Here is a 12,577-nt window from a genome sequence, read left to right as displayed (position 1 = left end):
ATTATTGGCGTAGTCTTTATTGATTTTCGGAAAGCGTTCGATTGCGTCAACCACACAGTTCTTATGGATAAATTACACTCTATAGGTATTAGTGGCTCTTTTTACGATTGGCTCTTAAATTACCTTGATAATCGTAAACAATTTGTCACCGTAAATGGTTCAAACTCAGAATTGTTGGAAATAGATACGGGTGTACCCCAAGGGTCTTTACTTGGTCCTAGACTTTACAGCATTTACTCAAATGATCTGCCCGGAGCCACAACGAACGCTTCCGTTGAAATGTTTGCAGATGATACTACTGTTTTTTGCATTGGAAATACTGTTGATGAAGTTTTATTTAAGATACAGAAAGCGATCGTTGACTTAAACAAATGGGCTAAGGATAACTTCATGACTATTCATCCCGCAAAAAGTGAACTAATGTTGTTATCAAAATCAAGATTCATCGGACCCCTACAGAAAATTTGTTTAGGGCAAAATGAGTTGTCATTTGTTTCCAAAGCTACATGTTTAGGGATTCTTATCGATAATAAACTCTCTTGGTCGCCACATATAAAATCTTTGAGCAAACGTTTTTCGGCAAGAGTGAAGAAACTCAAACACCTAAAAGGACTCGACAATCGCCTCTTAGAGTCAATTTATTTCAAAGGTATCATTCCAAGTATTGCGTATTCTATTGCATTATGGGGATCTTCTAAGTCACTTCAGACACTGGAAGACATTCACATTGGAGCCGCGAGATTTATTTTTAACCTAAAGGAATCTACCCCCAATACTGAAGTTCTGGCAGCGACAAAATGGAAGTCCTTATCATATTTCTATAAAAAGAGGATTGCCACTATATCCTATCAGGCATTTTACAATAGAGCTCCGGCTGCTATAAGCTCTTTGTTTACTAAACACTCTCCGTTGAGAAATCTAAGGGACAATCTGAAGCTATTCGTGCAACGCCCTAAAAGTGACTTCCGTCGATCTTCTTTTTCTCACCATGCGTCTGTTCTATGGAACACCTTACCCGTGTACTTGAAGAGCAAACCGAACATTGTTTCTTTCAAATCTGCTCTCAAAGCAAAATCCGACATTTTAGATAAAATAACATTTAATGGTTTACAGGGACTAAATAAAGACGTTGTAAATTACATATATTAAAGCTATTTTACTACTTTTATTTATTTTATTACTTTTTATTACTACTGTAAATCAACTGTATATTATCTTACTAGGTCTTACATCCTTTCTTACTTACCATAATTTCGCAACTTGTTATTGTTATTATTTAAATTTTGTAGACACTCTTTAGTTTTGTAGGTCCACATCAGCTTTTTAGCTGCCATTTATCGACCTACGTGACAAATAAAGTATGTATATGTATGTATGTATGTATCAGCAGGAGGATCTTGTCGAAGTCTCAATAGAGCCCGCGTGTTTCGGACCATCGGTAAATGATCTGATCCAAAATCTCCTTCTTGTAATACTCACTAAACTGTGGCATAACATTGCACCATCAACGAGCAAGGTTAACAATATATGGCGGCCACCTTGACAAAACCATGGAGAAAGTCCAAGCTATTTTTAGTTCCTCACGTTGTTTTTATTGTTGTTTCGTTGTTATAGAAAGTTTAAATAGAAGTATCGCCCCTTGATGGATTGTCTACCTAGTCGTGTGGAGGTGAAAAAACAACAAGGAAGCCTCAAAACTACTAGGAGTTTAGAAACAACTTTGAACACTGAGTAACTTATCGATCCGTCCCAATCTTAACCATGACAAAAGGCGGTGCAAGCAAGAAACAAACGAAAGGACAACGTAGGGACGATTTGGAAAGAAAACGAGACGATCGGGTGAGAAGAAATGCTCTAAAGAAAGAACGAAAAATAAAGGAATACCTCGCTGATGATGAAGACTTCGTCAGCTTCTCGAATCAACTTGCTGCATTAAGTCTGAAGATAAAGGACATCCCTGGTGACGGGTAAGTCTCAGTTTACAATTGAAAGTGAAAGCCTGTGGGCAATAACTTAGTCTGGCAAACAAGGTCTCAGTTGTCTTGATAAAATTCTGTAGCTAATAATTGTAACATGAAAAATTCAGATTTCTTCTTCCTCATTTATATGAACCAGGTCAAAAGGCTTAACAACCGGAAATTCAATCAAGAATTTACCAATTTAAGTCACACATCCGAATTAGTACCTAGAAAATGTGTTTTTCGTTCCGCATTTTCATAGCGTTTATTGTATGTGCATGGGCAGGGGCAGTTGTAGCAGTAGAAACAAAAGTTTATTCACAGGTGAACATTTGTAATAGAAATATGACATTTTCCCAAATAGGTTGATGGGAGCTCTCTCTTGCCTCTCCAAAGAGACTGTGAAGTGAAAATTTCCCAAGCTCTTAACTTTTTTAAATAAGTGTTTTCTCTGTTTCTTTTTCCACTCCCATATAAGGCAATGAGTAACATTTTGTTTGTCTTTTTTTCTAGAAATTGCTTGTTTCGTGCTTTGGGGGATCAAATTGAAGGAGATCACACATCACATATGCGGCACAGAAGGGAAACAGTTAAATACATGAGAGATCATAGAAGTGACTTTGAACCCTTTATGGAAGACAATATATCATTTGATAAACATTGTAAGACAATTAGTGTAATTATTCACTTACTGATTGATATTATTAATAATAACACTATAATTTACTTCCATAAGTTATTAACATGTAACTTCTCTGTAAAATATCCATATCCACTCTAAACAGTTAATGAGAATACTCAAAATTATTAAGAGGTTGTTTAACCCTATATTAACCCCAATATCAGTATGCATATTCTCCATACTACTCACTATACATTTATTAAGGTGCTGGCAATGAGAATTTGTTTTTAAAAAGAACTGTTTTAGTTGTTGATCATTTCCTTTATTATCATGACCTTTATGATTGATTCAGGGGTAATATTGTATGGAGAAATTAGATGCTAGTCATTCTTAGGAGTTATTGAAAGGTAATTAACAACTTAAATTTAGTATTATGTTTTTATTTGATGTGTGACTAGTGGACTGGGTGAATTTTTGTTTACAGTACAGGAGCTATCCAAACTAAGCACATATGGGGGAAATGACAGCATTGTGGCATTTGCACGCAACCATGGAGTCAATGTTGTCATACATCAGCTCAATGAACCCAGATGGGTAATTTATGGAGAAGAATACAGCAAGAATGGACAAGTTAGAGAGCTACATGTCTCTTATCATAATGGAGAACATTATTCATCTGTAAGACATATAAGTGACAACAGTACTGAACCTGGTTGGATAAAACACAATGATAGAGTATCTGCAGCCTCAATGGTGAGTACGAGTATGTGTTATGTTAAGTAATTATATGAGGAATTATAGACAGATTATGCTGCAAGTCTGAAGTGAGATGTAACCCAAAAAAACTAGCCTGAAAACCAAAGATATAGCCCACAATAGACCAGAAAAGCAGTTAAAATTACAAAAAAACCAGGAAAGTCTCAGAAAGTTTTTATTGTCAAATTTCTGTAAACTCTGTACTTGTCTTTACTGTTCAGTTGTTTATACTAAATTAATGCCCGATACTAAATTTCCCCAAAATGAATTTCCTCATCCTATAAGAAGACACACATCTGTATAACATCCTGTCTAAGCATTTTACATGCTAACTATAACTCACAAACTGTAGCCCACAAAAACACAACTTGCTGCCACCAAAAAAGAGGGTAAACCCAAAGGAAAAGGAAAAAGGAAAGATGCAAGATCAGCTTGTGGCAGTAACAACAATATGGATTTTCTGCAAGGAAGTGATGAGCTTACAGCAGAAGAACTGGTTATGACAGCCACTGGATGTAAGGTACAGATCTGAAATGACTACATTCTTATACATGAGCATACAATGTACCCAGGGGAGCTCTTAAGAGTTCATTTGACTCCTTCCCCTGCTTAACCCTTTAACCCCTGAGAGTGACTAGCATCTAATTTCTCCAAACAGTATAACCCCTGTATCGCACAGTAAGGTCATGAGAATAAAGGAAATGATCATCAACTCAATATTCTCTTGATTGATAAACAAATTCTCCTTGTAAGCACCTTAGGAGTTGCATAGAAAACAGTATGGAGAATATGCATATTGATGTTAGGGTGTAAAGGGTTACCGTAATTTCCGGTCGATTACCCGCGGGTAATCTGTTGATTTTGCATTAAATCCGCGCCACTGCGGGTAATAGGGAGGTGCGGGTTATGTGACAATTTTAAATTCTTCTGGAAGTTGAATTGAAAAAATTTCTCACCTACCTGCGTTTCCACCTCTCAAATGAATTTTATTGTATCAAAAGTGCCACAAAGCGGCACGAAAACATGATGCCAACTCGAGTTTATTTCACGCATAATTAGTTGCGTGACAAACAAATTTTTATCGGCACGCGTGAAAACAAAACCTTGATGGTGACAAAAATAATCCAAGGATATCCGGCGCATCAGTAACAAATTTCCAGTTTTCACTAGCTTGAGCTAAAGAGAATTTTCCCGTTTTAAGGGACTTGTTAGGCCCAGTAGAACAGGAGATATCGATTTTTTTGAGAAATTGCCGACAGTAATTTTAAATCCCAAATGCATCACCAGAATGTTGAAAATAATAGGTGCGAAACTTAACTAATTTCGCGCTGAAAAAGTATTTTAACGACAAATGAACAATGGATATTGCTCATTACGCTCCTACATGCTATAAAAAGGTAACTGACTGAATAAGAATTATAAACCTCGATCATTCGCGATAAGTGTATCCACGAGTCACCAATTAAGTTAAAATGCCTGCTGTGAAACGCCCACGTCACAGTTTTACGTTTGATTATAAGCTTAGAGTAATAACTCTTGCCGATGAAATCGGTAATAGAGCAGCAGCAATAATCAATCAATAAAGTATAAGCTAATATTGACACAGAATTGTGCACATGTCTGAATCGAAAGACTGAAATGTATCGCCTTAATGTCACGTTTTCGCCACCGAAAAAGTTGAATAACAACGTGCGGGTTATCCACCGGTACGGGTAATCCGTTGACTTTTTTTTTCGCCGTATGCAATAATCGGCCGGTGCGGGTAATCGGCCGTGCGGGTAATCGACCGGAAATTACGGTAATCAAGAAACAGATAGGAGTTACAAAGCTGCTTGTGGATGGAGTCTTGTTATCTCTGAGTATTGATTACTTTACATTCTTAAGGGGAAATTTGATAATCTCTACTATTTGTTAATTTTAGATATTTGTGTACCCTTCTCCCAAATAGAGGGGTCTCTTTAATAGAAGTGTCAGATACAAAGATTATATAAACATTTTTATTTTCGTTGGACCAAAGTTTGTGTCCCCTAGATGGAGGTGTCTCTAAGGAGAGGATCCACTGTAGTTTGTTCTTGCATCAAGTTACATGTATTTTACTTTTTTATTGGTTTTCCTATTTATTTAATATGCTTTTTTCAGTAGAACAATTGAGTAATAAGGAATTCTGAAACAAAGGAAAATGAAAGTTAAATCATGGTTTGGCATTTAGGTTCTGGCTTTTGCTGACTGTAAACGTTTCTTTTAAAGGACTTGGCCATTATAGCTCAAACCCTGGAGGAGAATGCATATAATGTTGATGCTTCCATTAATTACATTCTTCAGTTGATGTTTATCACTGAGGAGACAGGTGACACGTTTTTGAGATTATTTGTAAGAAACCTCCCTTGACTAGTTTTTCTCAAAATTTGTACAAGATAGCTTCAAAGATATTTTATTTATTAGTTGAATGATTGTGTTCATAGCTGTTTTAATGCTTGCTGATTAAAGCATGTTTTCAAATTTTTATGAACATTTGTCAAGGCTAATGAAATTGTTTTTACGCTATTTCTGATGCCTGGAGTATTTGCATGAGAAGGAGGGTAAAAGTAAAGCCATCTAAGTATGTAAAAAAAAATTTTTCCATTGCAAAGAAATCTCACTTTGCAAGAAAGGCTTTGCCCTTGGCTTCATTTGAAAGTGAGGGATTTGGGAATTTGAATTCAAATAGCCTATCTATCTTGCCTTTCCCAATTCTCATTGCAGACCTCCATCTGAAGGCTGAAAGAGGGTATCTTACTTTGAACTTGACTATGATTGACCATGTACTCTGAAGTTAAATTATTATGTTCATTTGTTTCAGGATATTTATCTCAAGACAGGTCTGCTGCAAGCAATGAACCAGTGAATAATCATGAACATGGAATGGAATGTTCTTTGACAATGGAAGCAGAGACACATACAACAAAAAAGAACCACATAAATAATGACATTAAGGAAAATGACCAAACTAGTCCAGGTGTTGGAACCTGTGGTTGTTCCTCCAATGATGACATAAAATTATCAGAAACAAGAACTACTAGTGAGATAGAACCTTTTTCAAATTCATCAAGTGGCATTACAAGTGAAACTGTTCAAGACTCTTGTAAATCCCTATCTCAAAAAGAACAGAAATTAACTAAGGCCTATGAACACCATGGTGCAAGACCCAAAGTTGTCGATAAATCAAAGAACCAGCAAGGATCGACTAATACACATTTAAGTAACAAGAAAAGAAAGGAACTGGCTAAAAAGGAGAAAAAGAAAAGGAGAGAAGAGAGAAGGAAGGAAGAGGAGTCAAACTCACAGCTTGAGTCTTCAGTTTCTCAGTTAGAAAATTCCAGTGTGGGCATAGTGGCTGATTTAGGACTTCTTGCAATATAAAAAATGACTGTCACAATTATTTCCAAGATGCAAAATAAATATTTTTTTCTAAAGAATTGCACTGGTTGCTTAATGCAAGTTTGACAATTAAGGAAGATTGGAAATTCTGTGATAATTGCATGTACTGTTGGATGCGGAAATGAAGGGAATGGAAAAAGCTGAATGGGTGATCAAGGGAGCACAGTTAGTACAATAATTGTGCTTTATCTTAAAACGCATCATTTTTGTTTTGTTTTGTTTGTATAATGGTTACCAGTAAACATAATTCATAGATATACAGGGCATGTTCAAGCAATATCACTAGTAACCTCAAACTCACTGAGTCACTGATAGCAATATTTCTTAACATACAAAACAATGATCTTTTTTATTTCAAAACATTCACAATATAAATTATTAATGTACACAACATAAATTATTCAATTTTTGCAAAGTACAGTACTTGCATATAATTTCTTACTTGCAAATTTAGGCTGCATGTAGTATGTTTGTAAGAACTGAGTAAATATATTATCTTTTGAGAAAGTCACAAATTAAACTACTAATGAAATTCTGACAGTCAAAAAGGTAATAAAATATATTATTTGGTAAGTCTACAAATAAAAATTATTGGGCTGGCAAGCTCTCTAAAAAATAGACTAATTTATCAGTTGAGTGTAAAAAGTTATACAGGTCTGCATTGCTTTACTGTGCTCTGGTGATTCATTTAAAAAAGAAAAAAATGGTCTTTGCTATAAAAACCAATCAAAACACTTAAACCAATCTTAACTTGGTTGCACTTTTAAGCCATGCTCAAAGCTGTAACATATAGGTGTGTATTTTCAAATAGTAGTACGAGTGTCAAATACAAAAAGTCTGACTATAAGCTGATGATAATCACAGTTTGGTCCATTCAAAATTACTTGTTAAGACTATCTTTTTTTTTCTGGAAATCAGAGTTTTCTATGTGAGTAGTAATTTATTTACAACTCCATCCAAATTGTGGAATTAACTGACCTGGTCAGATACTTTTGATTGAGAGAGGGTATATTAATGAAGCAGTTTCCAAAATGTTTTATCAATTCTTGACTGAGTAAAGCTATGCACCTTCCCCACAAACCTACCTTTCAAACTTCAAGTTTTAACTGAATTCTCCTTCCCTCCTCAAAAAAAAAAATCTGTCATATCAGTTCTGAGAAAACTTTAACCCCTCTTTTTAAACTTCCTTGAGAACTTCAATCTTTAAATGAGCCCCCTCTGACCCCTCCAAAACAAAAATCATACCTTAAGTTAAAAATAATAGTTTCACCATCTGTACGTAAATTGTTTCTGTATTCAACTTAACTAGGTTTTAAACCATGGAGATGCCTTCTGTAAAATTTTCTTTAAGTGTTCTTTACCCCTTTAAGTCCCACTAGTGACCAAGATAGAGTTTCTCCTTACTCTATCAGCACAATATCAAGCAGACAAGTGATGAGAATTAAGAAAAATATCAATTAGGAGATTATTGGTTGATCCAATTCCAAATTCTCCAAACTAACATGAATTGTATGACAGACAGTAAGGAGAATTACTAACGAGATCTTGGGAATTAAAGGATTAATATTAGATACCTTTGATACCTTCAGTCATGGTAAGCCCTCTTAGTAAGACTGATCAGTTCACATTTTCCTCTTCTGGTCAATTCTCGATTATGTACTAAACAAGTTAGTTTTTAGCATCATGCTCACAAATTCTTCCTGATCCACTTCATTGTCACCATCTTTATCAGCTTCTTGTATCATTTCTTTGAGTTCCTGTTCATTCAACTTTACACCACACAGCCTGGACACCTGTTTCAGATTATTTAATGATATTTTCCCTGTCTTGTCTGGAAATTGAAAAAATATATAAAACATTAATATATAATTATTTATGTGTTTCTTTATAAGTTGTGATTTATTTACAAGTATATGGCAACAATGTGAATTCCTGACTGAATAGATATCATATCTTTAAACTGATATTGTCATCATTCCTTGGAAGATATAACTAAAAATGAATGCTCAAAGAACTGAGAAATGCTCAAGAACTGAGAGAGCAGAAGTGGATGGCTTAACCTAAAGTTGCACTTTCAAGAGTAGTTAGATCTATTGTACTGTTAAGGCACTTTGCATTTGCTTCAAGCACATGAGAACTGAACCAGTGACACCCTAAAATCAGTATTCATACTCTCTAGACTGTCCTCTACACATTTCCTAAAGGGCTGACCAGGAGAGTTTGTTAACAATCAAGAGCTTCTTTAGTTAGTGATCATTTCCTTTATTCTCATGACCTTAATGTGTGAAATTGTGAGGAGAAATTAGAAGCTACAGTGTAGTCCCATTTATGGCTCAAAGAGTGTTTAGAGTATAATTCATGCAATGTCCCAAAAACCTGAAAAAAAAAAATTAAAAGTACCGTAGTTTATTTTCATGAAAGTGGCTCACCTGTGTCAAACATCTTGAAACCCTAAAGGTAACAATAATTATAGTAAATCAAGTCATGAGAAAGGTAATGAAAAGCATGATATACCACAAATTACAATCCAGCACTTATTAAAAGTTTTTTTAACTCCCATTAGTCAAAATAAAATCTCACTGTTCCTGCCTTGAGAATCTGATAAAAAAGGCAATGAAAGAGTAAACTGAATGGTCATATTTATTAGCAATTATGGCAAATTTTTCAGAACAATTGCAAACAATATATCATTCTGAGCCTCTTACATACTTGGACAATTTCATTGTGTACATCTCTGCCATCCCCCTGTCTTGCAATGATGAATTCCAAGAACTCATCAAATTCAATTGATCTTTAAGCATAAATAAGCAAAAAAAAAAAGGTTAAGTAACATTAGTGTCTTGAAACCACATCCACTTATTTAGTCGTGTGAAGCTGATTAAAAAAAAAAATAACTGAGAAATTTTGGTGACATGGTTTGTTAACTTCTATCACAATTAAACAATTACTATACTTATAGTAATGTCATGTTGTCTCAAAGTCAGTTTCTCTCAGACTTCCAGAGAATGGGTACCCAGCCTAGATAAATATGGTTGGTTGAAGATGTCTTAGAGCTGCTGTTAAACTTCACTCTCCCTACCCCTCCCCTTGTCTTAATTCAACTCATGTTTTTCTTCCTTGGCTAAAAAGGAGACAGAAAGGGCTGCTTTGCAGGCTAAGCCAAGGAGAAGAAAACTTACCCAGATTTGTCAATATCCAAGTCAGCTGTTTAAAATAAAAACAAAAACAAAAACAAAAAAAAAAATGATTGTAACAGTTATTGTCAATCAAGCAAGTAACTTCAACTGAGAGTATAATTTCTGGCAGAGATCTTTCTGGTATGAATGATTTACTGCTTACATGCTTCTCACTTGGGCAATAGATCTGAGTGGAAAACCCAGGTCTGTAGCTCACAGTACCAAGCTTGAACTCAGTAAGCAAGAGACATTTAGTGACAGCTTGAGGCCTTTCAGATGATCAACAGATAAATGGCACACTTGCTTACCTATCATGTCCTCTATAGATTCTTTTGAAATCTTAAACCCTAGTGCTCTCATAGCCTTTCTCAGTTCTCGAGCATCAATTGACCTAAGATATAAAGGTTATAAAAATTAATTAGTCTAACAATACAAAAATGGTTAAAATTTTTCATATCTTGGTTGATCCACAAATTATCCCCATAGTATTAAATACTGACAGGGAAGAGTGAATACAGTTGAATTTTTATCACCAAAAAAGGAACAGACTTCCTTGATAAGCAATATTTTGCACCAAAATTAAAGTTTAATGGCCAGTGGGAACTAAGGAAATGGTTTTCTATACAAAATATTTATCAGAATAATACATGATTAAACTCAATGACCCAATCAGTTTTACTCAGGATCAACCAATAGACTTCTGTGAGGTACTTGTACATATAAACAAGATACTAACCCACTTTTGTCTGTATCAAATACATCAAAGACCAACTTAAGATCTCTGATCTCCTGTGGTGTAAGTTGTTCATATGCTCTTGTTGTGACTCTTCCCTTCATAAATCTCCTTTGGTTCCGCAGTTCAGCTTCAAACAAAGCTTGGGACAGCTAATCAAAATATCACAAAGGTGTACTTAGGAAATACTTACAGGCTTGAAAACATCTGCGAGTATTACTCAAACACTAATGAATATAATCGTACGCTTACCTAAAAACTTCAGTCAGTCGATCCCTAAATTAGTCAATCGCTCGATCAAGGCTCTATTAAAAGTGGGTGACAGCTATTTCCCACGAAGAGGAAGTTAAACATTATAAAATTTGACTTTCCTGGCAAATGTTTAAGTTAACGTGAATACAACTGAATCTACAAAATCTGAGTTATATTGAAAGAACTGGTTGTTAATAAATTAAAAACTTACAAGGAAAACTAAACTTAACTGAAGTAACCCAACAATTACAAACTGACGCTTACATGATTTTCTAAAAGAGGGACAAAATGTGATCTACAATTTGAATTCAGCTTTCCTAAAAGGCAACGTTTGTAAATTGCAATTTTGTAAATTTCAAAGTTTCAAAAATGCTACCATATTCAGAAGAGCGTAAAATTTGGTCAATCACTCAGATTAGAGAGTCTTAAGGCTTACCCTTTCTCTCGAGGACGTACCGCCACGACTGCTACCTGCTACACTCAGTGTCTCAGATGCCATTTGTTGCACCATGGTTTTGTTCGGTACAGTGCCCAGCTCAAGGGATCTTTCGCGGTCAGTAACAGACTTGCTCGATTTCTTCTTTCCTTTCTTCTTTCCCACTTTTTTTGGCATGACGAATGGAAACAGCTTAGATGAACTTCGTGCATGTATTTCTATTAAGATCAGTGCATATTACAAGTGATGCATAATGGCGCAGATTAAAGATGGGAAAGTAACTTGTCCGCCATATTGTTTACTTCGTTGTCATGATCTTTCCTCGACCCAGTTCTCCTCAAGCAGCTGTCAGTCTGCCACTGTCCAGGCTATCCGCTCTCTTTACACAGAGGTCTTCCAGTAACGAGCGGTAACGGGCGATTTCTAAGCGTTCTTTTTTGGGGGGGAGAAGCGCGATATTAAGCAGCGTAGGAATCTGTGGCCAGAGAAACAACTGCGAAAAACAAAACGACTGAAAATATACAGCACGAGTCATTGGATTAGACGTTCTTTTTCCCTCGCTTTCTCTCATGGCGTTGTTACACTACTATTGCGCTCCCCGGAAAATTACAAGAACGCCTGGTCGCAGATTGTTACGTTGGGTCGACGTTCGACTTGCGTGGGCATAACTAATGAATCTTTTACATATTGTCGGTTTTTCCCCAAGTGCGCTTGATTGGTTTTAAGGGCCCATGACACGAAATCTTTTTTCGTATTTTATGCAGGTTAATAGCTCTATTTAAAATTAGAAATAATCGACCTTTGCGCCTGGCGAGTTCTCCTTGACCATTCTTTTGTGCATTGAAGGTACAATTTGGCGGCCAGAAAGTTTCACCATTAAGCACGCGGCCAAATCGATCATGTTACAGTTTGTGACGTAGAAAATTTTGAAGACACGTCGGCAACTATGGAAGAGAAAGGAGAAATCTGGAAGAAAGAACGAATGTATTGCGTGGCTGGAGTGCTAAATGGTGTTAACTACAAGAATAATACATATATATCGGGTATTTCTATATACTACATTCCAAAGGATGTAGCTGTATGGCCAAATGGGCGCGTTCGATCGCCGACATTGAGGAGATTTTAGTCTTCAATGTCGTCGGCTTTATGCTCCGTACCGGCTTCGAAGACGGCTGTTACGAACACGTACCACCAGACAAATCAAGGGAAGACAATCAATGAATTAAG

At 35.8% G+C, this 12,577-nt stretch overlaps 2 protein-coding genes across 2 annotated transcripts; one reads left to right on the top strand and one right to left on the bottom strand.

Annotated features, from left to right (window-relative positions):
- The first annotated feature begins 1,511 nt into the window (after positions 1 to 1,511).
- On the top strand, positions 1,512 to 7,183 carry LOC131798882 (OTU domain-containing protein 3-like). The gene is made up of 6 exons (XM_059116549.2): positions 1,512 to 1,967; positions 2,472 to 2,620; positions 3,065 to 3,333; positions 3,689 to 3,856; positions 5,584 to 5,683; positions 6,176 to 7,183. The coding sequence occupies exons 1-6, from the start codon at positions 1,762 to 1,764 to the stop codon at positions 6,733 to 6,735; spliced, it is 1,452 nt and encodes a 483-aa protein (XP_058972532.2). The 5' UTR covers positions 1,512 to 1,761; the 3' UTR covers positions 6,736 to 7,183.
- Positions 7,184 to 7,222: 39 nt separating this feature from the next.
- LOC131798880 (uncharacterized) lies at positions 7,223 to 11,653 on the bottom strand. Its single transcript, XM_059116547.2, has 7 exons — positions 11,351 to 11,653; positions 10,666 to 10,814; positions 10,238 to 10,320; positions 9,933 to 9,957; positions 9,463 to 9,544; positions 9,183 to 9,204; positions 7,223 to 8,584 (listed from the first exon to the last, which is right to left on the bottom strand). Exons 1-7 carry the CDS (start codon positions 11,525 to 11,527, stop codon positions 8,406 to 8,408), a joined length of 717 nt encoding a protein of 238 aa, XP_058972530.1. The 5' UTR covers positions 11,528 to 11,653; the 3' UTR covers positions 7,223 to 8,405.
- Positions 11,654 to 12,577: the final 924 nt, after the last annotated feature.

This window comes from Pocillopora verrucosa, chromosome 9 (assembly GCF_036669915.1).
Source record: "Pocillopora verrucosa isolate sample1 chromosome 9, ASM3666991v2, whole genome shotgun sequence".
NCBI lineage: Eukaryota > Metazoa > Cnidaria > Anthozoa > Scleractinia > Pocilloporidae > Pocillopora > Pocillopora verrucosa.
This window is presented reverse-complemented; position numbering and strand designations above follow the sequence as displayed.